Here is a 26,312-nt window from a genome sequence, read left to right as displayed (position 1 = left end):
TATTTGGGACATGACCAAACCGATATACAAAACAGAGGCTGTATTTGCAATCTAGTTTCCAAATATTATCTGCATGGATTGATGAGTGAATGCTGTGAAACTTGAACACACTTAAAGTTCAACATTAAGGGAACATGTGTTTTGCCATGATGCTGCCTCTTTAATAGTCCAGCAGTGTGGATCGGGACGCGCCCCGTGTCTTTGGGACACCAGCAAGCGGCGCCAGAGCTGAGTTACTGTATGCGCGGTGTGCTTGAAAACAGAAGCTGAGCTTCGATGGGACGATTTCTACATATTTAGAAGACTTTATTTACACTGCAAATCATTTCCCAGAGCCATTAGTTACAGAAACGTCTCTTAAACGTATCATTTGCCGTTCACCTGCGCGCAGTTTCATAAAACGTGACGCTTGATGGTTGAAACGTGCCGAATAGCTAACGGCTGAGCGGCAGCCTTCAGCGGACGAAGCGGTAACTGGAGCCCGGGGATTAAAGGCCTAGTTCGGAGGAGCCCGGGGAACAGGTGAGGGTGTGATTTACACAGAGCTGAATTAAAAGTTTCGTTGCAGTTAGTTTTCAGTTATTACTGTGATCTGGTCCTGCAGAGTAAATCGTGTGTTGACCTGCAATGATTTAGCTAGCTAGTCTCTTCATGCTGAGTTTGCCGGTGCTGTAGAAACCTTCCGTTCCACCTTAAATGGTGCAGCAGAAGTAACAGCTAGGATGGAGCGAAAAGTTGAAATAAGAAGGCAACTTAAACCACACGACATTTACAGTAACACCTAAATAATGCGCTAAAGAGCTTTATTCTGTGTCCTTCAGTCGTTGTAGAAGAAGTAATGTTAGTTCTAATAGTTGTCGTTGGTTTCCAAACACCCTGAATGAGAGCATAGAGATAGTAGATAAACAAAACCAGGGTGCTGATCAGGTCATTGCATTGCCTGCTAGTGTAGATCATTGCTTTGTGACACAGTGAAATAATGAAAGCGAGATTAGTGTACCCTTGCAATTAGAAGTATTGAACTTTTCAGCAAAGCTAGATCTTGCTTTTAATTACACCTTTGTCGTGTACATGATACAGCAAATAAACAAAAAACTTAAGTACAGTGTTGTCACTATTTGTAACCCCAATTTTAGAGCTGAGCTATATGGTAAAACTATTATCTCACTATTTAAAGACATTTCACGATACACAATATTTCATTATACATGTGATCACAGACTAAAAACATCAGGAAAGACAGTTTCTTAAAAAAAAAATACTATTCAGATTCTCTCCTGTACTGAATACAGTGATTTATACTCAACATCTGCTGCACTTCATCTAATTAAACCAGTCTAATTTCACTGTTCGTATGGAAACCTACACTAACAATATCTTCAATATTCTTAGGAAAGCATATTCTATATCACCATAACAAAATGTATGCTAACCTGCTTGCATGTTGCATATTTTCATCCAATTCTGTACACATTACCATAATATCTTGTTAGGATGAGGGGAGTTGAATATTTCCATGTGCAAACTGTATAAAGGACATTTTAATGCTCATAAATCATAAATAACGAACACAAGCCGATAAAATATCATATTTCACAGCTCTACCCTATATAATATTGCTGATTGTAAAATCTACTGCTAGTCTGTTTCACCTGGTGTTGGATAAAACATGCCTAATCCAATGGGAACTCAATAACAAACCTTAATTTACTTCAGCTGTGATGTGTTTATATTAACACCACACACAGGTAAGCCGACACAAAAGCTGAAAGAGAAGATCTTTTCATTGCACCAGAAAGGCAAGGGGGTATAAGAAGATATCAAAGCCCTTGAACATTTCTAGAGACAACATTGGGAGAATTGAATGCAAGTTCAAAACTTATGGCACAGCAGCAAACATGCCTGGGTGTGGGACAGTCCAAATTTTCGCCAAGAGACTTTAGGCATCTCATCAGGACAATGAAGAAAAACCCCAGTGTTACTGTACAAGACTTAGAGGGTGACCTGATAAAGCCTGAGACAAATATATCAATGTCAGTCATCAGAAGATCATTTCACAACCAAGGACTTGCTGGCCAGACTTCAAGATACATGCCAAGAAGCGTAAGAAAGGTTGACTGAAATATGGCAAAAGTAATTTGGATAGGCCTGGCGTGACGAACACAAAACTGGAACTGTCAAAAGGATGCTACACCAACTCCTGAGGTTGGAGGTTAAATAATAGTGCACATTGAAATTGTATTTCTATACATATGTATTTCTATTCTATACACATTACCATAATATCCTTTGAGATGAGGGGAGTTAAATATTTCCACATTCAACTGTGTAAAGGACATTAGATAAATAAAATGTGAATTAAAAAACAGAATATTTGCATTTCTGAAGCAGGATAAAATGATTTCAATAGCAGTATTAATTACATTGTAATAGTTAACAGTGAAATGTAGGCAGTAACTAGTTTTTAATCTAAAACAGACGTTCATTTTGATTGTTTTGATTGGTTGTGGTGTTTGGTGATTGGTTGATTATTTTTCTGGTATTTTTGATTGGTTAACAGGGTATTGTTTTGTTTAATTGTTTTGTTTTGGTAGTATTTGTTTTGTTTGCTTGTGATTAGTTGGTTCTGTTGGATTCTGACCAGTCGGTTTTACTGTTTTCTGACTGGTCAGTTGTTTATCCAGGATGTCGGACTCAGACAGTGATGAGGATCAGGATCGGCCATTCCATCTGACCGGCTTCCTGTTCGGAAACATCAATGAGGATGGGCAGCTGGAGGATGACAGCGTGCTGGACACGGTGAGAGAGAGCGGAAATAAGTGGTGCCTAATGTTAATATGTTTACTTGGTAGTTGGATACCATACAAATTAGGTAACTATACATGGCAACACAGTGCCATAGAAAACTATACAAAGCTCCTAATACATAATGCAGTGTGTTTACTGGTTCTCGGTTCTCTCTCTCTGCAGGAGTGCAAGAAGCACCTGGCTGGTTTGGGTTCTCTGGGTTTGGGTGCTCTGATTACGGAGATTACAGCGAGTGAGGAGGACAATTCCAGTCAGGACCGAGACCAGGGTGGCACTGATGCAGACGGTTTGTGTTTGTTTATATTTTTGGTTTGTGAAGATTAACTGGAATTTGTGGTTGCAATTAAACAATTAAGTAAATAATAATAAAAAATAACTGGATATTTTGTATGTCTGTGTGTGTTTAGGCTGGGTGAAGAGCACTGACGATGCTGTGGATTATTCAGACATCAGTGAAGTTGCTGAAGATGAAACTCGCAAATACAGACAGGCCATGGGTAACTTGCAGCCTTCACAGAGAACAGGTACGTGCACACAAAAAATATACGTACATACAAATATATGTGTGTATATATACAGACATTTATTAGCATTGTAGCAGTGGAGTATATCGTACTGTCTCTCAACACTTGCATCGGGTAATTATGCATGCTAACTCGTCTTCTTTTGATGGAAATTCCATTATGTGTGATTGTGATTGTGGTTGTGGTTTAGGACACACTGTGACTTATGATGAATATGTATAAAACCATGCTTTAAATGGTCCTATTTTGTTCATGTTAATAGCTCGCAGTGAGTCTTAGTGTGTCCTGACTCACATGCGCAAGTCTGCATCACCCTAAAGAAGGACTGAATGCAAGCGGTTTAAGGGCAGGCATTTACAGAAAAGATTTGACTTTTAGTGTTTGTCAGCTATTCTAGCCTAAAGCAATCATGTTTGAGCACTAAAACATCTTGCTTAATTGACAACATTGCAGAAGAAAATTGTGTGACTTTTTTTTATTAAACCGTTTCTTAAAACACATCCACTAAGGCCTGTTCCTTAAGTGTGTACTAGCTCATGGTATATTATTACAAAATATTGTATTGTTTATAATAAACCAAATAAATTTATTACTATATAAAATGTTGTGTGTGTGTGTGTGTGTGTGTGTGTATAGATGATGAGGATGATTATGATGCTGACTCTGAAGACATCGATGCTAAGCTCATGCCCCCACCACCGCCCCCGAGCCAGCCAGTCACTGCTAAAAAAGAAGACCTGCCCACCCAGGGCACCAATGGTGAGGAACTTAAAGCTCCGCCTCTTTGTCTAATTCTAACACACATAAACATTAAGTTATCTAGGGTTGCAGTAATTAGTTAAGGAAAGTTCAGTATGCGGAAAAACATTATTTACAAAATGCTTCACTTGCTAGCACACTCTGATTCACTCTTAGAAATACATTTACAGTCGTTATTATCTTCGAAAATAGGTCCCGATTTGCTAGCACACTCTAGCTAATTAACACAAAAGTTGTATGGGTAACATCTAGTATTAAGACCGATACTTCTGCCTCAAATTAGACACTGTCAGTTATTTGAATGATCTCACTTTTTTTTTGCATATTGTGCATATTCATGTTTGTGTATATCATTAAATAAGCATTTTTAAAAAATGTTCTCTGGTCATGTCAACGCTCTCTTTTTCTGTAGTAAATGATGAAGGTGATGGTATAATTCTTCCCTCCATCATCGCCCCCTCCTCTGCGGGTGAGAAGGTGGAGTTTAGCAGCTCGTCCGACAGTGAGAGTGAGAGCGATAGGGTGCCAGCCAGCTCTGGTGCGGGGTCTCAGAGCAGAGTTCTAACATTACCACTCGCAGGCATCATGCAGAGAGACGCTGCTAAAGCGCTCCCAGGAGTCACAGAACTGTTCCCTGTATTCAGACCCGGCAAGGTACACACACACACACACGTATTAAATATATGCAAGTATTTATTTGTGTTACTAATAGGTAACATGTTTAAGGTAGTAATATCTCCATGTGTATTGTATGTATACAAGTACCTTTATTTAATATTATGCCCCATATCTTATACAGGCAAGTACTTCAAATGTAATATGTCCATATAAAAGCCCATATGTTGTATATAAATGGTTATGTTATAATGCATCCCATTTTTATAACATACAAGTATCTATATGTTAGTAAGTCTAACATCCTGGTCTGACCCTATAACAAGTCTAGCCCAAAAAAACAACAGAAGTGATAATCCAGTAATCAGGTCAAAACATGGTTGATTCTTAAGCTTGGAATTGTTTAAGGGAAATGGAAAACATGGTATTGTATCAGCTGTAAGTCTTTATTTGTATTTCAGGTGTTGCGGTTTCTACGTCTTTTTGGACCGGGAAAGAATATGCCATCCGTCTGGCGCAGTGCCAGGAGGAAAAGAAAGAAAAAACACAAAGACCCTCATTTAGACACGCCGACCGCAGACGGTGAATCACACGTGCTAGAGGGCGGAGCTGAAAAGAAATCTGGGTGGGACTATGATTATGCCCTGCCTCCACCTCCAGAGCAATGTTTGTCAGATGATGAGGTTGGTCACACGCACAAACATGCACACATTACATGCACACAGCGGCACACGGCATCATCAAAACATACACCAACATGCTGAAGTTATAGGTCTTGCATCAATGATATTCTTATTTGGTTGTACATTAGTTTCATAGTGTAGTGTTCGTCCCCGAAGTCCATGCAAGCAGTGCACAGCAGTTTAGCCCCAGCCGTTCAGCGTAAAGCAGTTTAGACCTGCCCTTTGAGCTTACAGAATCCTACAACATGATAATTCATGCTGAAGTTAGACTGAAGAAAGAGCGTTTCAGCCCACAATCCTTTTTAATGAGGCACAATAGAGGGCAACCAGTCAGGACAGAGCTTATTCACAGTTTATATCAAGTTTAATTTATGTAAGTCTAAAAGGCATAGTAACAGAAACCGCCTGTTTAATTCTAATAGATAGTAGAATTTGGTAAAATGTAATGTAAAATGAATCATAAACCTCTCTCTTTGTAGATCAGCATGATGGCCCCGGTGGAGAGTAAGTCTTTGCAGGTAACCTGTGAGGGCGATAAGGTCGCGGACCTGCGTCCAAAAGTGGCTGAGTGGCGTTATGGCCCAGCTCAGCTCTGGTATGACATGCTGGGCGTTCCAGAGGACGGAGCGGGATTTCACTATGGATTAAAGCTTCGAGAGGACGAGCCACAAGAGCAGGACGAAAAACACACCAGCACACCCACTCCGGCACAGGCACACACTCCTCCGGCAGAGATGGTGCAAGAAGAGGAGGACGCTCAACAGGAGGAGGTCTGGAGGAATCTCACACACACACACACACACACACACACGCACAAACACAGTGTTTTGTGTTTTATATTTTGTAAAGTAAGTATTTTGGTAAAGTGGTGTTCTCAGTATAGTTTTAGCAGCTGTGACTGGAGCCTCACATGGTAGGCACATTTACATTTAAGGCATTTAGCAGATGCTCTTATCCGGATGACTTACAAAAGTGCTTTGCTATTTACCCAAGAAAAACCTCAGCTAGTTTAAATAGACTAATAATTCAAAGATAACTCTAACCACTTCTGTACACAAGGTGGTACTGCTTCTTTTCTACTCACAGTAAGTATTTTATATTAAGACATCACCCTCAATATGCATGTTCCATTCACCACCACCATGAACAAATCTGACTCTTTATCACGTTCTTTTGAATGGAGCGTTTCACACCAAACCACTTGGGAATATCTTTTTACGTCTCGACTATTTAATTATAATAATTTTGAAACAGAATTTTGGCGTTTTAGATCTCTGTATTCAAACAGTGTTTAGAAGAAGAAACCATCATAAAATCAGTCAAAAATAAATATAGAGATCCTGTCCTGATATGCACTGGTCAGTCATAACATTAGTACCACCAAAAGTAAAAAACATTATCTTCATTCGCAGTGGCATCTGTTAAGGGTTGGGATATATTGGGCAGTAAGTGAACAGTCAGTTCTTGAAGATGGTGTGTTAAAAGCAAGAATCTGAGAGACTTTAAAAATAACCTAATTATGATTGCTAACATCTTCAGGCAGGACTTGTGGGGGTTTCCCGGTATGTAGTGGTCAGTACATACTAAAAGTGATCCAGGGAAAGACAACCGGTGGAAAGATGACATGTTAATGGGCATCTAAGGCTCATTGATGTGATCCATGGAAGCCCCACCTCACAACTTACAGGACTTAATGGATCTGTTGCTAACACCCTTGTGCCATGTACCACAGGACCCCATCGGAGGTCTTGTGGAGTCCACGGATTAAATGGTCAGATCTGTTGTGGCAGCACAAAGGGGACTTGTTAAATTTTATGTAAATGGTGCTATTTTTTTTTATTCAAAAGCTTCAGAGCAGCAGCAGAAACGGCTTCACTTGGGCTGGAGTAGACAGCAGTAACAAAGAGCTTAAGAGGGTTAAAGGTAGAGTAAAGACTAAGATGATGTGTATCTCTGTCTGTCTGTGTGTGTGTGTGTTGCTGTAACCCAGCTGAAGGAGGTTGATGTAACCCAGCTGGAGGACGAGCTGTTCCTGATGGTCACTCAGCTGCAGTGGGAGGACGACATAATCTGGAACGGAGAGGATGTAAAACATAAGGGCACGAAAACCCAGAGAGCCAGTCTGGCAGGATGGCTTCCCTCCAGCATGACCCGCAACGCTAATGCTTATAATGCCCAGCAGGGTAAAAACAAACACGGACTCTTTGAGTAACTGTATGTAATAACATGCCCCACATGTAATATATTACTTCCTGTATGCATTGTGTGTGTCTGTGTGTGTTAGGCCTGAACCGCAGTAATTCCCAGCTGGTGCCCCCAACTCCACCTCCTATTCCTAAAACGCCTTCTATAACTGGATCTAAGCGAGATAAACACAGTCATGACCACCTGGGTGAGTGTGTGCCCACACATGTGATGTGTGTATTTGGTAATGTGTATTTTTTCCGGTGTACAATGTATAACAGTGAAACAAACACAGTGTTGATTTTTGTCAGTTATTCCCAACCGGCAGACATTTCTGACTGACTGTGTGTGTGTGTGTGTGTGTGTGTGTGTGTGTGTGTGTGTGTGTGTGTATGTAGTTTCTCACGAGGATGACATTCCATGGTTTTCAATTTTCCCGATTGATAACGAGGAGCTGGTGTATGGACGTTGGGAGGATAACATCATCTGGGATGATCAGAACATGAACCGCCTGCTGTCTCCTCCTGTGCTGACCCTCAACCCCAATGACGAGAACATCATACTGGGTAACATTTCACCCATATTATCGCCATGCAACCTTTTGAGCCAATTTGGACTACCCGTGCACAGTTTGCAGTTTTGCAGATTTTATTTAATCTGCATTTGTCAGAGTGGTTTAGGGCATGGTGATACACACTGCTCTTACATGCTTTTATAGATTTATTCATTTTGCAACACCGCAAACTCTAGCCACAGTATCATGTGTTACAATACACCTCAGTATATTTATATTTTGTTATGTTGTGTTGATGATTCTGACATATGTTAGTGTATATATGTGTGTGCACATACAGAGATACCTGATGAAAAGGAAGAGAGAACGTCTCACTCTCCATCGAAAGAAAACAAAAAGGAATCTGCTCTGAAGAAGAGCCGAATTCTGCTGGGAAAAACTGGAGTAATTAAAGAGGAACCTCAGCAGGTGGGTGAACAGTGGGAAAGGTGTATTCAGGCATTTATATTAGCAATGTTTTCATGAAAGGTAAAAGAAACAGGTAACGACAAACATAACAAGAAGCAAGCTCATACTGTCAGTTAGTTAAGGGTATACTGATTCACAGTATACTGAATAGTATGACTGATAAGGGTATACTGATTTATTAGAACATTCAACATTTATAAAAGTATAACATTTTATATTTGTGTTTGCTTTCTCTCATGTAGAACATGTCTCAGCCAGAGGTGAAAGACCCATGGAATCTGTCCAATGATGAGTTCTACTACCCTAAACAGCAAGGGCTTAGGGGCACCTTTGGGGGTAACATCATCCAGGTGGGGCAACAAAGCACTGCAGGGAGAAAAAAGAAACTACACCATCACTTACACATCTTAGAGACACATTTACTTACATTTTTGTACTCTAAACTGCACAACAGCCTGTTTTGAATTAATTTCTAGTGTACATTTTTGCATATATCTACCATTATGTGTACAGCAAATAATTTTATAAATAGCACGTCTATTTACTCCACAGCATTTAAGGTCATTTGTGCTTGTTTTTGGTTCATCTGTCTGTCTCTCCTTCTCTCTTTCTCTCTCCCGCTCTGTAGCACTCTATCCCTGCAGTGGAGTTGAGGCAGCCATTCTTTCCTACCCACATGGGTCCAATGAAGCTGCGGCAGTTCCACCGGCCCTCACTGAAAAAATACTCGTTTGGAGCTTTATCACAACCGGGGCCGCATTCAGTACAGCCTCTGCTTAAACACATCAAGAAGAAGGCCAAGGTGGGCAGTGTGTGCGCGCAATAAGACAATAGCACAAAATTCAAATATTGGTAGAATTTAATAAAAAAAAAAAAATCTTTCAATTCATAGTGCAGAGGTTTGCAAATTATTTTTTAACAATGAAATGTATTTACTTTATAAATTGAGTTGACCTTACAGTTGCAGCCTCTCTCCAATGCATATAGACAGTTGTTAGCAAATAATCCATTTGTTTATGTATTTAACATTTTAAAGTAGGTGGGCATTGGACGCAAGGGTGAAATTCAAAGATTTCCATTAGCTCCATAGAGCCCTAATATGCAAGGCTTGTAAATTAAAGTAATGAATTTCTGTAATAAAGCACAAATAACTATTTATCTTCCTTTTAGTTTTTAATACAATATAAATCTTCAGCCTAAACTTTGTTTCGCAGCTGCTGTGAATTATATAAATGTCACAGGACTTGTTTTTAAGTAAACAGGCCATAAATAAAAGTGAAATACTTTCCTAAATTATATCTGTGTATTTGAGGCATTGTTGCATTTCTAGTATGTGTGTGGTTGTTTCTGTCTAAGAGTTTCTTCTCTTTCAGATGCGAGAGCAGGAGCGGCAGGCCTCCGGTGGGGGTGATATGTTTTTCATGCGCACAGCTCAGGATCTAACGGGTAAAGATGGAGATTTGATCCTGGCCGAATACAGCGAAGAATATCCTCCGCTAATGCTACATGTTGGCATGGCAACCAAGGTCAAGAACTACTACAAAAGAGTAAGCCTAATGATCAATAGATCAGTTTTTCTTAATATTTTTTCATGTTTGTTTGTCACTGTGTAGATCACATTTTTGTCCTCAATTCAGCACTTGGACCTTGAAGATTGCCTCAATCAAAAAACATTTTGTACTGTATTAAAAATGACCTGTTTTAGCACTGCTAAATGATGTACATTAGTAACATGGGTGTGTTGATGCAATCACTGAATTGATTATTTGATTGACCGTTCTACCAGTGCACTTATTGAATGGTTATGTGTGTCTGTATATATTTGTTTGTTCCTGTAGAAGCCAGGTAAAGATCCAGGTGCTCCGGACTGTAAATATGGAGAGACTGTGTACTGCCATACCTCACCTTTCCTTGGCTCGCTCCACCCTGGACAACTACTGCAGGTAATGTACATTTATTGTTGTTGCTTATTCCTTGTAAAGATGTTTGGAGTTTATGTAAGGCTGGAGAAGTAATTTGTGGTGATGTTGCTGCTAAAGTTGTTCTATGTCTCATTGTGTGTGCACTAGGCATTTGAAAATAACTTGTTCCGAGCTCCGATCTACCTACACAAGATGCCAGAGATGGACTTCCTGATCATCCGCACCAGGCAGGGCTACTTTATCCGAGAGGTTTTGGATATATTTGTGGTCGGACAAGAGTGCCCGTTGTCTGAAGTGCCAGGTCCCAACTCTAAGCGCGCTAATACGCACATCCGAGACTTTCTACAGGTAACGCTTATTATATACTTTACACACCTGCCACTCTTTGGTTTTACAGCTTGACTGATGAGTTTGAACAAAAGTCTCTTCTTCGGGAAAATCTTTATTTGTGTGCTGATGTGTGTTACTATCCCACTGTAGGTGTTTATATACAGATTGTTTTGGAAGAGTAAGGATCGTCCAAGGCGTATCCGGATGGAGGATATTAAAAAGGCCTTTCCCTCTCACTCAGAAAGCAGCATCCGAAAACGCCTCAAACTCTGTGCAGACTTCAAACGTACAGGTACAATGTATAACCCGTAGCACACATTGATTTGATTTGTAGTAGTTATTGATAAGTTATTGAACAGTTCATAGTAGCTACTGAACAATTCATATGCGGGACTGTATTGTTCTTAAAAGATTTACATGTTTCAGTATTCGATTCAGTCATTATTTAGAACGATATTCTTTAATAACTGTAAAAGTAAAATGCCATATACTGCTACATTTTAAGATCGGTATAGAAACATTTGTTGTGATGACAGGTGCAAAAACATGCAACTGTTCATTTATACACACTCCCTTGTGATCTCTGTCTCACAGGAATGGACTCTAACTGGTGGGTTTTAAAGCCTGATTTTAGGCTTCCTACAGAAGAGGAGATTAGAGCTATGGTTTCTCCAGAGCAGTGCTGCGCTTATTACAGCATGCTGGTGGCAGAACAACGGCTGAAGGTACACACACCCGCACACACATATACACTGCTGAGAGGATTTTTACACACATTTTTACACAAACTGTCTGCATTCAAAACTGCATAGAACTGTGTAATATTGTTTATTATCATATAAGGAAACCTTGGTTTAGCTTGTATTTAGTATTAAAGCAAAATGTGTGATTGCTTCTCAACAATTTTCACCACATTAGTAGTTTTGTTTTAGCACATTAGACTGCTAGGTTGCACAAAGACAGCATATGTTTTTGGTTCTTGTGTTTTAATAACTCACTGGACCGTCACACCATACATCATAAAACTCAGTAAAATAGTGTTTTTCATGTCTGATATTTCTAGCACATTCAATCTAGTTTCATATGATTGATCATGTGTATTATCTCTTAAACCCTCTGTGTGTGTTTGTGTCTGCCTCAGGATGCCGGTTACGGTGAGAAATCATTCTTTGCACCAGAGGAGGAAAATGAGGAAGATTTCCAAATGAAGATTGATGATGAGGTCAGTCCAGGTCTTTCAGATGAGCTCTGGAAGTGTTTATATTTAAGTGCTTAATAGGGGTGTGAATTCATAAGCACCTCATGATTTGATTCGGTTATGATTCAGAGGGCTCCGATGCTATGATAAAATGATTATCGATGCATTTGGTTTTTTTCCTCACTGTGTGACTATTTTTAAAGTAAAAGTATTTGTATTGATCCATAATGAATATTTTATTAATAACAAATATAACTACAAATAGTACTAGTGCCCCCTACAAGGTCAGGAATGGTGCCAAATCAAGCATTATTAGTTCTGTCTGTGTTCTTTACAATTTAGCATACTTATATTTAGAACCATTCTGTTCTTGGTTGTGTGCTTAGGTGCGCACAGCTCCGTGGAACACTACCCGTGCGTTCATTGCAGCGATGAAGGGGAAATGTCTGCTGGAGGTCACGGGGGTTGCGGACCCCACCGGCTGTGGAGAGGGCTTCAGTTATGTTAAAGTACCAAATAAACCCACTCAGCAAAAGGTACAAATGCACATTTTGTTACGGTCTCACAACCACAACCATGCTTCTGCAAACAGTTCTGTTCACAATTAGTTTTAAATGAAGAAAGGCCAATTTGGTTGCAGATAAATGTATAAATATGTATAAGTAAATGTAATGTATAAATGTAATTTATACATAAAACATCATTCTAACACACACCTTACTCTCATATTTACATATTTTCATTTAGTTTTAAATAATTATTGTTGAAATGTTTGATACAGAATGAGGTGAATAGATTATGCTAGAATGGAATTTATTTGTATGTACAATTTTTAATACAACATACAACAAAAAAAGACCCTTTTGTGTCTAATATTTAATAGTAAGCAGTAAATGAAATGTATGTATACATGTGGTGTATGTGTATATCAGGATGAGCGTGAGCCACAGCCCGTGAAGAAGACGGTAACGGGGACAGACGCTGATCTGAGACGACTGTCACTCAAGAACGCCAAACAGCTTCTGCGCAAGTTCGGCGTGCCGGAGGAAGAGGTGATCAATCTGTCTACTCATTAATATGTACCGATCACTGGTTGTTGAACATGATCAGTGCAGTACTGCTTTCCTGCTCATTTATTACTGAACATAATGTTTACTTCCTACTCTAAACACTGCTGCTGTCTTACTGATTTCTGTGTAGATCTTCTAAACATTAAAGAGCATTTTCTTTTAGTAAAGAATGATATATATATATATATATATATATATATATATATATATTTTTGTGATTGTGATTTTGACCTTTCTCTTTGTATGTGTGTGTATATAGATTAAGAAGCTCTCTCGTTGGGAGGTGATAGACGTAGTGCGGACGATGTCCACTGAGCAGGCTCGCTCGGGTGAAGGTCCAATGAGTAAATTTGCCCGTGGCTCGCGGTTCTCTGTCGCAGAACATCAAGAGAGATACAAGGAGGAATGCCAGAGGATATTCGATCTGCAAAACAAGTGAGTTACAGAGTGGCCATTTAAATTATACAAATGCTCTCTATTAATCACTTATGCAACCCCTATACATCATGTTCAGATCGCCAGTTCATCCTCTATAAATCACCCACAAATTCTATGTAGATCAACCTCAAATCCCCTATAGTTTACTCTCAGATCGCCAATAGTGATCCCTTAGAAATACCGTACACCACACAAAAAGTCTCTGTGCAGATTACTGATAAATCACCATCAGATCCCCCATTGATCCCTGTAGATCTCCCATAGATTAGCCACAGAAAAACCACTGTATGAACTAGATTGATTTAAAGGGCTCCTATCATAAAAAGCTGAATTTCCTTGACTTTATTTAAATTCTTTATTGAAAAGAATTTTCAATGCAGTAATATGAAAACTATTTCTTTTGATTTATTTATTTATTTTTATTTATTTATTTTACAGCCTCTTTTAAAAGTAGTTTCTCTGATGACACAAAACAAACTCATTTACATGTCTCTGCATTTTCAGTTTACCACAATTAAGCCCCATCCACTCATACTGTAGTTCTCAGGAATGTTTTTTGATGTATTATACAATACAGCCAATTAGAATAGAGCTCATTTACATATTTGAGCTCTCTCTCTCTCTCGCTCTCAGGGTACTTGAGTCCACAGAGGTGCTGTCAACAGACACAGACAGCAGTTCTGCGGAGGACAGTGATTTTGAGGAGATGGGGAAGAACATTGAGAACATGCTGCAGAACAAAAAGACGAGTTCTCAGCTGAGCCGGGAGAGAGAAGAGGAGGAGCGAAAGGAGCTTCAGCGTATGCTGCTGGGGGAGGAGGGTTCAGACCGTGACAAGAGTCGCAAGGAGAGGCGAAAAGCATTCTGTAAGTGTGTTTGTGTGTGTGTGACAGTGTTGTAGGGGATTTTACACTGAATCTACAAGGTTAATGAGGATAGCAGGTAATAACCTATATGCACACCAGTGCATATAGCGCAGACACAGCACTCTGTGTAACATATTTCACAGTTGAATAGAATACACTAGAATAATGCAGGATACTTTAAGACAGCAACTGTTGCCTGGGAAAGTGAGCAGGGAAGTACTATATTGCATATTTATAGAGAACAGTGAGTCCACACACAATAGCAGGTGAGTATGTGATTGACACATGTAGTTAGATCCTCTGATATTTGCTGGGGTATACACTTTCATTACTTGTTAGAAGCATTAGCCTCATAAGTCCATAATAGATCATGCTGTAATGGTTGCCTTCATTAGAAACAATAAAGAATTAAATAAGGAGATTAAATTAGTGATCCTTATGAGCTTAGGCAACTTTTACTGAATACTGAACATACAAACCATGAGTTTACTTCTCTATCCAGAACAGTCCCTATGCACTTCTAGTCTTTTCAGTCTTTAAGTCCTTTAAAAGCTAGCTATCTTCTATCTAGCTAAAAGAGTGGTTTGTCCAATATTGTTGGAATTTAGTTTGTTTGATAAAGTGTGTATCTTTGTGTTTTGTAGCGAGTGCTCAGTCCACTAGCTCTCACAAAGATGATGATGCTTCATCGGTTACGAGTCTGAACTCGTCAGCGACAGGGCGGAGGCTGAAGATCTACAGGACATTCCGGGACGAGGACGGTAAAGAATACGTCCGATGTGAGACGGTCCGCAAGCCGGCAGTCATCGATGCATACTTGCGCATACGCACCACCAAGGATGATGAATTCATGTAAGTGTATGTGTGGGGTGTTTTGGAGCCTTCATGGTGATGTTATTTTTAGGCCGTGACATAATATATTGAGGACACTAATTAAGTTTGTAGTTAAATGAACACGATTGATTACTGAACCCAGATGCAGTCTATCAGACAAGACAGCAAAGTTTGGTATCTGACGTGTGCTTCTTTAGTTTACAATGGGAAATGCTAGGCTAATGTTAATGACACACACTGGACTTAGACTGTGACCAATCTCAGCTCCAAATCATTTGTCTCTCAGACCATCTTTGAAATATATTAATTTGTGGCCTCAATATGTTATCTTGCAGCAACGCCTTATTTAAAATAACCACTGTCACCTTAGAGGTTCTAAAAACAAGTATCTTATTGGATAGTTCACTTGTGCTACAGCTGTACTTTGAAGCCTGGTCCCAACCATAACATCTAGTTCAAAGTAAACATGAGTTATGATATAATAGCTTTGAGACAATTGCAGTAAATGTAAAATACAAAGTTCTCAATGTAATAACTAGAAACTACGCACATGGCAAAAAAATAACATTTCTGTGTTTGTGTCTGTGTGTAGTCGAAAGTTTGCTCTGTTTGATGAGCAGCACAGGGAGGAGATGAGGAAAGAGCGCAGAAGGATTCAGGAGCAGCTCCGTAGACTCAAGCGCAACCAGGAGAAGGACAAGTTCCGCTGTCCACCGGAAAAACGTCCCAAAAAGGCTAAAGAGAGGCCCGATCTGAAGGTACAACTCCACACACATGCACATACTTACAGCTGTTCAGCTTCATTCATCCATTCGGCCTGCAGCCATTTAGCGCCATTCACCAGTTCACCTGCTGCAGTTAGGCCCATCCCCTCGTCCTACAGCTGTTTAGCTCCACCCATCAAATCCATCTACAGCTGTTTAGCTCCACACATTCAGCCTACAGAAGTCTATCCCCACCCATTAACACTACAATGAACTTTTTTTCTCTCCCTCTCCAGCTGAAGTGTGGAGCATGTGGTGCAATTGGTCACATGAGGACGAATAAGTTCTGCCCACTGTACTATCAGACCAATGCCCCACCCTCTAACCCCGTTGCCATGACAGAGGAGCAGGAGGAGGAACTGGAGAAGACAGTCATTCATAATGATAACGAGGAGCTCATTAAAGTGGAGGGAACCAAGATTGTCCTGGGAAAACAGCTAATAGAGAGGTACACACACACACACACACGCTTACACACACAATTGTATCTGGGTACAAAATTTCTTCACCTGAATTTGTTACATAAAACTTTCACATTTTTCCTTTTAAGTTCAATTTACAGCATTCATAAGAGTTTATGTTCACTTTTACATTTTTCTTTGTCCCTTTAATTTAGTTTAATTTACTTTTTGCTCCTTAAGACTGGTTTGATAGCCTGCCCTGTATTGTGCCTCAAAAATAAAATGCATCCTAAAAACTGCAGTTTCCACATGGACTGTATGTACTGAAAGAGTAAGCAGTGCTTTTCAAAACTTAAACATTGTTTTTATGTTACTGCAGGCTCCTTTATTTCCAGTAAGCATTTTCCACCATATGGGCCCTTTTAGTCTCACATAATATTTTAATATAATTTCTTTTTGCTCTAAAACCTCCATCCATATTCCACCACATTTTCAATACTGTGATATTCCAGGAATTTTATTTCTATCTAAAATATTTAAGCTGTATTTCACTTTTTTTTTTATTTTCCCACCTTACTTCACTATATAGTGGTTTCATAGGAGAGCTGCTCAAATTCATGTACTTATTATTCTGTATGAATTATTTTTAATGGTGTATCACTGAGTGTGTCTGAATGTGTTCAGTGCGGATGAAGTGAGGAGGAAGTCTCTGGTCCTGAAATTCCCCAAACAGCAGCTTCCACCAAAAAAGAAGAGGCGTGTTGGCAGCACCATACACTGCGACTACCTTAATGTAAGTATATGTTTATCAGAATCCTAAACTAAGGAGTTTTAACACTACATAACTGTATATTTATATTTATTTATATTTTTTTTTCTCATCTTTTTAGCGACCTCATAAGTCAATCCACCGACGAAGAACTGACCCGATGGTTACTCTGTCCTCTGTACTGGAGAGCATAATTAACGACATGAGAGATCAGTCCAATGTAAGGCACACGCACACAGAATACTAATAATAGTAAATATTTTAGAAAAGTCCTGGGTACAATTTTTAGGATTGCTTTTCAAAAATTCACAATAAAATAAGTAATAAGTAAAATAAAAAAAATATATATATAAATAAGTGTTCAGCTGTCTATTTACACTTTTCTCTCTCACTCGTTTGGTCACTCACTCACGCACACTCTCTTTCTGTATTTTGCTCTCTCTCTAACCCTCTGCTCTGTGTGTTTATCAGACATATCCGTTCCACACCCCCGTGAACGGTAAGGTGGTGAAGGATTATTATAAAATCATCACTCGGCCGATGGATCTACAGACGCTGCGGGAGAATGTCCGAAAACGTCTTTATCCTTCCCGAGATGAGTTCAGAGAGAGTGTGGAGCTAATCGTTAAAAACAGCGCTACTTACAATGGTACACACACCCCCTCTTAGTGCAGCGTACTTTGGTGGATGCAATTGGACATATATACGTCTGGAAATAAACAATTTTATTTATATACAAATAAAAATGTTCAGTTTTGGGGCATTGCAATTTCACTAGACTTCTGTAAATGAATACACACAGCACAACACACCCTTTTTCTGTGCAACAACTAATACTGTGTGAGGAACAGCATGTGATTTACTTTATTACATATATTTCAAATGTGCATTATCAGTACTGAGTAAATGGTCTACATTCAATTAAAATGTTTCATATAATGTATGTGTGTGTGTGTGTGTTAGGAGCCAAGCATCCTCTGACACAGGTGGCTCAGGCCATGCTGGACTTGTGTGATGAAAAATTGAAAGAGGTAAAGAGAATTTCTGTGTGTCTGTCTATCTGTCTGTCTATTTATCCATCCATCCATTAGTTTATCTATCTGTCATATATATCTGTCTGTCTGTTCATCCTTTCGTCCGTATGTGTTCATTCATCCATTCATATGTCCATCTACCTGCCTACATATCTGTGTCCGTTAATCCATTCATCTTTCCATTTGCTTGTGTACCTATCTGTTTTCCACCTCTGTCTGTCTTGTTTATAATAGTAATAAATAGTCTGGATTGTGTCTCTTGATTTAGCATCAGCATGGCTCAAGTGTTTGTTTTTTTTTGTTTGTTTTTTTTTGTTTGCTTGTTTTTTGTGTGTGTGTGTGTGTGTGTGTAGAAAGAGGAACGACTGGTGCGCTTGGAGAAGGCCATTAATCCACTTCTGGACGATGATGACCAGGTGGCATTCTCCTTCATCCTTGACAACATTGTCACTCAGAAAATGATGGCTGTACCTGACGTAAGTAACTGCTTTCTGTTTCCTGTCCTGCCCTCTTCACCTCTCAAATCTGTCTGTCATGGTGCAGGAGGGTGTGGGAATGGCTTGGAAAGAAGCTGTTTGCTGTGTTTGTATCTATACATGTTGAAAGATTCAGACTTAAAGGGGACATATTATGAAAAACTCACTTTGCCAGTGCTTGTTTGGAGTACAACCCAGAAAACAACGCTGTCAGTTTGTGCAAGAACTCCAGGGTTATTAAAAGAAGAGTTTTGGAGATCTTGACAGAAAACCTTGCTTATTACTCCTATTTAGACGTTTTTAATTTGCAGACTAAGTAGTAGACACTATGGCTAACATTAGCGGGTTGGCACTGTTTGTGCTTAAACATTAAGAACATTCATAACACATGAATGATAATCTCTCAATGCATGTATCTTTTTATTTCTATTTCTCTCTCTAGTCATGGCCTTTCCATCATCCTGTAAATAAAAAGTTTGTTCCTGATTATTACAAAGTCATCGCCAACCCCATGGACCTGGAGAACCTGCGCAAGGTAGGAGAGAGGGGTCCTTTTCAAAGATTAGGGTATTTCAGTTTTTCTTAACAGTTCTGTATATTCTTGTATATGAACACCAGAGTACTGGATACTTCTGTACCATGGTGACTTTAGTACACCACAATTCCAGCCACGTTACCACAATGCCCAACAAGTTAAATATTAAACGACCCATTTAATACTTCTAATTCTTTTTTTTTTTTGTCTGGGAATTTTGTGCTACATGATAGTGGCCCTTAACTGGATAAGTGCAAGGTACACACTCCAAACAGTGGTGTAATTTTTTATAAAATGATAGCAAGTAACCAGACATAAATTACACTATGATTTCAAATTAAATGGTTTGCATTAAATGCATGAAATGGTTTGTAAATAGCAGGTATTTGGATGGGGTGAAAAAGTGTATCTGTCTGCAACTTAGAACCAGCCAGTCTTCCTCAGAATAATTACCTACAACCTAAGGCACTATAAAAGAAAGTGTTACCTTCCTCTAATGTATGCAATTTGGGTGTGTGTCTATCAGAACATCAGTAAGCACAAGTATCAGAACCGTGAGGTGTTTCTGGCGGATGTCAGTCTGATCCACGCCAACAGCGTAAAGTACAATGGTAAGATTTTTTACACTTTTAATATTCACCGTTTATGAGAAACCCTGCTGTGTTTTAATAAACTAACCACAGTAAATAAACAGATAGAAAATACTTGCTATAGTGGAGAATTGGGTACAATGTAGATGATCTTTTTAAATTATAAAACATTTTATTTAATCGGACAGCTGCACGTCTCTGTGACTTCATTCAATACAATGCTATGCTGAGCAGACAAGCTTTTCAACCTTAACACATCAAAATATCTGCATCCAAATAAATCTAATCAGTGAAAAGAGGCTACTGTCAAACACTGACACTTTTATTTTACACCACAAAGTAGAACAGCTAATCTCATCAAACTCTACTAGAGTTTATTTCCAGCGCCTCATCCTCTGTCACTTCTCCTGTGCGTTTTCAAGACATAATGAGAGCAGACAGACCTTTTTCTGGAACTGTCATGTAATGTGTGACCTGCTGTTGTTGAGTAAACACTTGATTACTGGAGAATTTCACACTTTTATTTGTAACCATTATGTATTAACTCATTAGCCTTCATCAAACCCTGATGTAGGTCCATGAGGTGTAATTTTTTATTTATTTGTTTATTTTTTGTATTATTTAGGTACTTTGTACTTGGTAGTAAAAAAAAGAACACAGATATTTTCAAAATAGGAATACTGAATATATACCCTATACATATACTATACACACATTATACACACAGTATATTGCATTGGTTTAAATCAATCAATCAGTTTAAATGTTCAGCTTTGATAAAATCTGAAGTGTTTACGTTACTATTTACAAAATACACGGGGTGGGTGTGAATTCAGGTGTGGCGTGAGTGGGGAGAAGTCTTTGTGGGTGCTGTGTGGAATCAGTATTGTATGCATTTTCCTATTCCACAGGTTCTGACAGTCAATACACAAGAACTGCTCTGGAGATTGTGAATGTCTGCAGGCAGACATTAGCAGAGGTAAGTGCATTATGAAGTCTCTCATACTGAGGAATGTCAGAAGGAGTAGAGGATAATGTGTTCTGTTTATCAGCTGTCGATCAGCCAGGACAGGTTTGGTATCTGACATGTGCTTCTTTAGTTTACAACAGGAGATGCAAGGCTAACCCTGCTAATAAACACTGGATGAGTTGGCCATCAATCTCATCTCTGTAAATACAGATACAAAACTCTCAGCCTGCATTCATATCTGTGTTTGTTTGGCAAATCGGTGTGGTTTGGTTACGTGAGAATATAAACACAAAAATTAACTTCTCTACAGAACTGAACGGTGGAGAAACTGGAAAGTGAAATAAATTAGGCTACAAAAGTGTGATGTTATGTGGATGATATTTGCACCATGTAAAGGTTTTGGCACCACATGAGTGTACCACATTTTTCATTCATTTGATCTCTTAGGAAACATTTACCAAGGTCTCAGACCTTAATTAGCTTGTAAAGCTCAAAACAGGAGAAGTCAATAAGAACATAGCAAAGTTTTTTGGAGTATTTGTTTCCTCATTTCATAATGTAATTAAGAAGTGGCAGTTATCAGGATTGGTGGAGGTCAAATTCAGGTCTGGCAGACCAAGAAGGCTTTTTAAGAGAACATCTTAAAAGGCAAATTAAAACCCTTGTTTGACTGCAAAAGCTCTTCAAAAAAAGTTATAAGGCTCTTTAGTGGTGGTGCACTGTTCTACTGTGCAGCGACACCTGTTCCAAAAATATCCTCCTTGATAAGTCATCAGAAGAAAATATAAAAAATAATAATGGAACTCTTTTAAAATTTTAGACAGTTCGGAAATCAGATTGTCTTCTATTCGCTTAGCTGTTTACAGAAATATTGACCATGGGCACCCAACATTTTCATGCCACTACATTCTAAACTGTGTATGTTGATGGATGCCTTTTTTTACATTTTGGATGCTGGAAGGAAAAAGAAAAGAAAGGGTTTTAAGGTGCATAACATGGATTAAGTAAAATATGTAATATTTGTGTGTGTGTTTGTGTGTGTGTGTTGCAGTATGACGAGCATTTGACTCAGTTAGAGAAGGACATCTCTACAGCTAAAGAAGCTGCTCTGGATGCTGCTGACCTTGAGAGTTTAGACCCTCTGACCCCTGGACCATACACACCTCAGGTACACTCTCTCACACACACATCACCCAGAGCGCACACACATACACACAGACAGACACTCGCACAGATCCTGTGTGTTTGAACTTTTCCCTCCAGTTACTGTTTAATCTGAATTTCTACTGGATGACTTCCCTCGATCACATGCTCTTCCTTCCTTTTTTTTATTCTCTTTTCTTTTTTCATAAACTATTTTAATTCCATTTCATATTTTGTTTATCCTTTTTTGTTTGGTATCTTGTCTGTGTTTTTTTTTTGTTATTTCCTTCTCCTGTTTTCTCCCTTTTATTTATTTTTTTTTCCCTTTCTCCTGCATTTGTGTTCCATACTCTTTCCCTTTCTCTTTGTTTCATCCTTTTTTTCTCTTTCTCTGAGCCTATGTGTGAGAACTGTGTGTGTGTGACTCTGCAGGGTGATGTTAGCCTGTTAGCTGAGGCTACGCTAGTTCCTTCCGTCCCTCAGAAACGAGGGGGGCAGGTATTCCTCTCCTCTTCGTTTTCCTCCATTTATTCATCCCTCCTTTCACTATTCCTCAATTGTAAATGTTACCTGTCCTTCCTAATTTTGTACTTTTTTTGTACTTCTATTCTGTTTTCCTGACTCTGCATTTACACATTGACACCCTAAATAACCATAAATTACTCCCTCTGTCATTACTTCTCCACCACAACTCACTTTGTCCTTACACCTCCATCATTGCACCCTCTGTCATTACTCCTCCATCATTACTCCCTTCATCACTACTGGGTCTGTCTCTACTTCCTCTGTTGTTATTCCCCCCAATTCCATCCATCTTTACTGCACGCTTGAATATTTGTTTGCTAATTTTCTTTAGTTGTGTCAGTGTGTTAATATATGCGCGTGTGTGTCTGTGTCTTCAGGGCCGTGGGCGTGGCCGAATGGGAGAGGAGGAGTCAGATGTTGACATTGAAGGATTTGAAGAGGACGATGATGGCAAACCCAAAACTCCTGCTCCGGTATATTTGGGGGTGTGCAACTTTACATTTCTTATTATTTTTAAATTAAATAAATTGCATAACAGTTGTACTTTAATTAATGTTAATGTCTTAAAACAGATGTCTTATGATGTGATATTGAAGTGATATTTTTATAATATTATGCTGTATTGCCCATTACCAATTACTGTAATCATTTGAGAGATAAAAGAATGTGTTGTGTTAATTATTAAGCATATATCCACCTTATTTTCTGAAACAATGGAAGGGGGCATTTTTTTTAATTTACTTTGTGTTAAAACCTCTGGTGCAACAGCAGATCCATCGATTATTGGGTTCAACCACAGTAATAATAAACATAATGAGTAACAAATAAAAATGAATAGTATAGCATGATACATTAGAGGGAGTGACAATAACTGATAGAGGAGTATTTCACTTTAACAGCGTTACAAACACGACACAGAGAGATCGGAGTGCTGTGGGACATCATATAACATTTACGGCATTTAGCAGACGCTCTTATCCAGAGCGACTTACAAAGTGCTTTGCTATTTACCCAAGAAAAACCTCAGCTAGTTAGAATAGACCAATAATTCAAAGGATACCTCTAAGCTTTAGACATTACTAAACACAAGACAATAAGGCGACCATAGTACTCTAATCGTCCAAGTACTCTCGGATGAGGTGGGTCTTCAGTCTGCGTTTGAAGACAGCGAGCGACTCGGCCGTTCGGACACCCAGGGGAAGCTCGTTCCACCACTTTGGTGCAGGACAGAAAAAAGTCTGGACGCTTGTCTTCCGCGGATTTTGAGGGATGGCGGGTCGAGCCGAGCCGTACTTCAAGCTTGAAGGGCTCTAGGTGCGGATCGGGCAGCTACAGGAAGCCAGTGAAGAGAACGCAGCAGTGGAGTCACATGGCTGAATTTAGGGACATTGAAGACGACCCGTGCCGCTGCATTCTGGAGGAGTTGCAGGGGCCTGATGGTGCGCAGAGGAAGACCAGCCAGAAGAGAGTTGCAGTAGTCAAGTCTTGAAATGACGAGAGACTGAACAAGCACCTGGGTGGCCTCTCTAGAGAGGAAGGGTCGAATTCTCCGGATGTTGTACAGGAATTCTCCGAATGTTGTACATATAACTATCCGTTATCCTTCAAAAGAAGAGGATCTGCGTCTGTGGTTAAAGGCACTAAATCTAAAACATCCACCCGAACGTGCACACGTCTGCTGTTATCCTATCACACACTGCTCTAAAGAACATTAAATAGCCTGTTTAAATGTTGAGTAAGCACAGCTAGCCACTTTATAGTCCTTTATGATCAGAGTCCACAGAAGTAGCCCACTTTAGACTGCATTAACTTTTCATGCGATACGGCCATAAACCATTAGAGACGGAATTACCTGAAGTTCTAACACAAAGGAAGAACAAGAAGAAACAAACTCTTGAAAGTGGCCGTGATGTGGTGATTCACAGTGTAGTGATGATGATGTTTTTAGGCTGAGGAAGGTGACCTGGACGACGATGATGACGAGATGCTACTGCCCCCCCGGAGGAGGCTGGATGAGGATGATGAGGAGTATGACGAAGGCTCCAGCAGACCAGCACAGCCCAGCGTTTTATATCAGGATCTGCTGATGTCAGATGGGGAAGATGAGGGCAGTGAAGAGGAGGGAGACAACCCATTTTCCTGTAAGTGTGTGTGTGCGTGCGCTTTTTGTTTATTTTTCAGGGGGATGTCATAGTCTAGATACATACAATATTTTTTTACAGTTAACAAAATATTTTCACTGCTAGGTTTCTGCTAGTTAGTCATAGTTTTTGTTAGCGATAATAACCCTGGTCAGTAGCCACATGCTAGTGTGTGAAAATAGAAAGGATGGGATGGTGGTGAAAGTAGTGTGAGCATGGTCATTTTTAACACAAAAATTTAATCAGGTTGAACTACTGATGCTCAAAATCTCAGTTTCAGCACAGAAAAGAGTAAGACTTCTGTAGTTTACATTTGTTTGTTCGTTTTTGTGTGATCTATATTGACACTATTGGTGTTTAGTCCCTTATTAATATTTTGGCTGTCTTTGTTGCCCCATTACAGCAATCCATCTATCAGAGAGCGGGAGTGACAGTGAGCGGGAAGCTGGGCATCAGGAGACGGCCCGCATGGGGATGGAACAGGAAGAGAGCATGATGTCCTACGAGGGGGAGGTACCAGATGAGGATACACACATGGAGGACAGCAACGTCAGGTCAGGAAACACACATACACAGTTTCTTTCGTTTGTCTTTTGGATCATTCATATATTCCAATGTACAAAGTAATCCAGATAATCCAGTTTTGGTAATTCACACCTCACAATATCTACAGTTTTCTGTATGATTCAGTGTTGAAATGAACAACAGTCCGAAGACTGTGTTTTGGTGTGAAACGGTTAATTATAGAGACTTTCTTTAAAAGTGGTGGTGATGGAAACCAGGCATGGTTATGACTACAACATTTATTTTTATAAACAATTCTTACTTTTTTTACTCCACTTCAGTGGAACTCAAAAAAACAACAAAAAAAACATGTAAAAATGTCTAGCACCCATTTTAATGATCCATCAGATTGAATCCCTTTTCATTTGAAGGCCACACCTACTTTAATTTTGGACACACTGTCATTATTTCCTGAAGCTCTAAAGCAAATCTGAGAATCAAATGCACACTCACTTACCTCTGTCTGTGTCTCTCTCTCTCCCTCTCCCTCTCCCTCTCAGTTATGGCAGTTATGATGAAGGGGACAGTCAGCGACAGGGGCGAAGCTCAAGCCCAGGTGGAGGGGAGGGAGAGGGGTTGGGGTTGTATGGAGTGAGTGAGGAAGAGGAGGAGGAAGAGGAAGATGAAGGAGAAGAGCGAAGAAGGGGCCCAAGTGTACTAAATCAGGTACAGCTCAGCGAGGATGAAGACGACAGTGAAGAATTCAGGTCCATTGGAGGAGACAGTGATATGGACTCCGATACTTAACACACACACATGTGCTGATGCTTGTTTTTTATTCTGTTGTAAACAAGTAAGCCTGTGTTTAAAGCTGACTAGACTTGTGTATATATTAGTAAATGTTCAGCACATCATGTGACAATGCGTTGTGTTATAGTACATGTTTTATTATTTTTTTACACGAGCCATATGGAGGACAGTAGTCAGAAATAAAAGTTTGTGAAGAACAGTATGATGAGGTGTGTGTTTTCAAAAGAAGTTTGCATATACTAACCTTCTCAAGTATCAAAATAATTAAAGGTTTGTAAATACAACTGTATACAAGCTCTCATAACATTAATATCCAGAATGAAGCTCTCATAACATTAATATCCAGAATGAAGTTCTAATATCATTAATATCCAGAATAAAGCTCTAATATCATTAAAATCCAGAATAAAGTTCATTAATAACATTAATATCCAGAA

The 26,312-nt window shown here is 39.3% G+C and overlaps 1 protein-coding gene across 4 annotated transcripts; it reads left to right on the top strand.

The window, feature by feature from the left end:
- The first annotated feature begins 253 nt into the window (after window positions 1-253).
- Window positions 254-26,077, top strand: taf1 (TAF1 RNA polymerase II, TATA box binding protein (TBP)-associated factor). 4 transcript variants are annotated; one of them, XM_072676637.1, is made up of 41 exons: window positions 254-522; window positions 2,685-2,799; window positions 2,971-3,094; window positions 3,216-3,332; window positions 3,969-4,091; window positions 4,504-4,745; window positions 5,168-5,389; window positions 5,869-6,159; window positions 7,380-7,572; window positions 7,674-7,781; window positions 7,972-8,139; window positions 8,428-8,555; window positions 8,798-8,905; window positions 9,184-9,357; window positions 9,929-10,102; window positions 10,394-10,498; window positions 10,625-10,825; window positions 10,958-11,099; window positions 11,402-11,532; window positions 11,949-12,029; window positions 12,392-12,541; window positions 12,938-13,057; window positions 13,335-13,510; window positions 14,147-14,379; window positions 15,024-15,231; window positions 15,806-15,971; window positions 16,214-16,425; window positions 17,063-17,171; window positions 17,269-17,367; window positions 17,619-17,796; window positions 18,111-18,178; window positions 18,535-18,657; window positions 19,100-19,192; window positions 19,719-19,803; window positions 20,694-20,761; window positions 21,804-21,920; window positions 22,328-22,393; window positions 22,798-22,893; window positions 24,369-24,561; window positions 24,965-25,115; window positions 25,626-26,077. In XM_072676637.1, exons 2-41 carry the CDS (start codon window positions 2,686-2,688, stop codon window positions 25,870-25,872), a joined length of 5,904 nt encoding a protein of 1,967 aa, XP_072532738.1. In that variant the 5' UTR covers window positions 254-522; window position 2,685; the 3' UTR covers window positions 25,873-26,077. The 4 variants fall into 4 exon arrangements, with proteins under 4 accessions (XP_072532738.1, XP_072532736.1, XP_072532737.1 ...); XM_072676635.1 differs by having other exon boundaries at window positions 22,798-22,905; XM_072676636.1 differs by having other exon boundaries at window positions 2,673-2,799; window positions 22,798-22,905.
- The last annotated feature ends 235 nt before the right edge of the window (window positions 26,078-26,312 follow it).

Source organism: Salminus brasiliensis, chromosome 1 (assembly GCF_030463535.1).
Source record: "Salminus brasiliensis chromosome 1, fSalBra1.hap2, whole genome shotgun sequence".
Classification (NCBI taxonomy): Eukaryota; Metazoa; Chordata; class Actinopteri; order Characiformes; family Bryconidae; genus Salminus; species Salminus brasiliensis.
The sequence above is the reverse complement of the archived record's forward strand: the minus strand, read 5'-3'. Positions and strand labels throughout refer to the sequence as shown.

Bases quoted from the DNA above. Each gene is read 5' to 3' on its own strand.
- taf1 (XM_072676635.1), top strand. From the start codon at position 2,686: ATGTCGGACTCAGACAGTGATGAGGATCAGGATCGGCCATTCCATCTG. The intron at 10,499-10,624 runs GTAATGTACATT...TGTGTGCACTAG, and splicing joins ACCCTGGACAACTACTGCAG to GCATTTGAAAATAACTTGTT. The intron at 18,179-18,534 runs GTAAAGAGAATT...GTGTGTGTGTAG, and splicing joins GTGATGAAAAATTGAAAGAG to AAAGAGGAACGACTGGTGCG.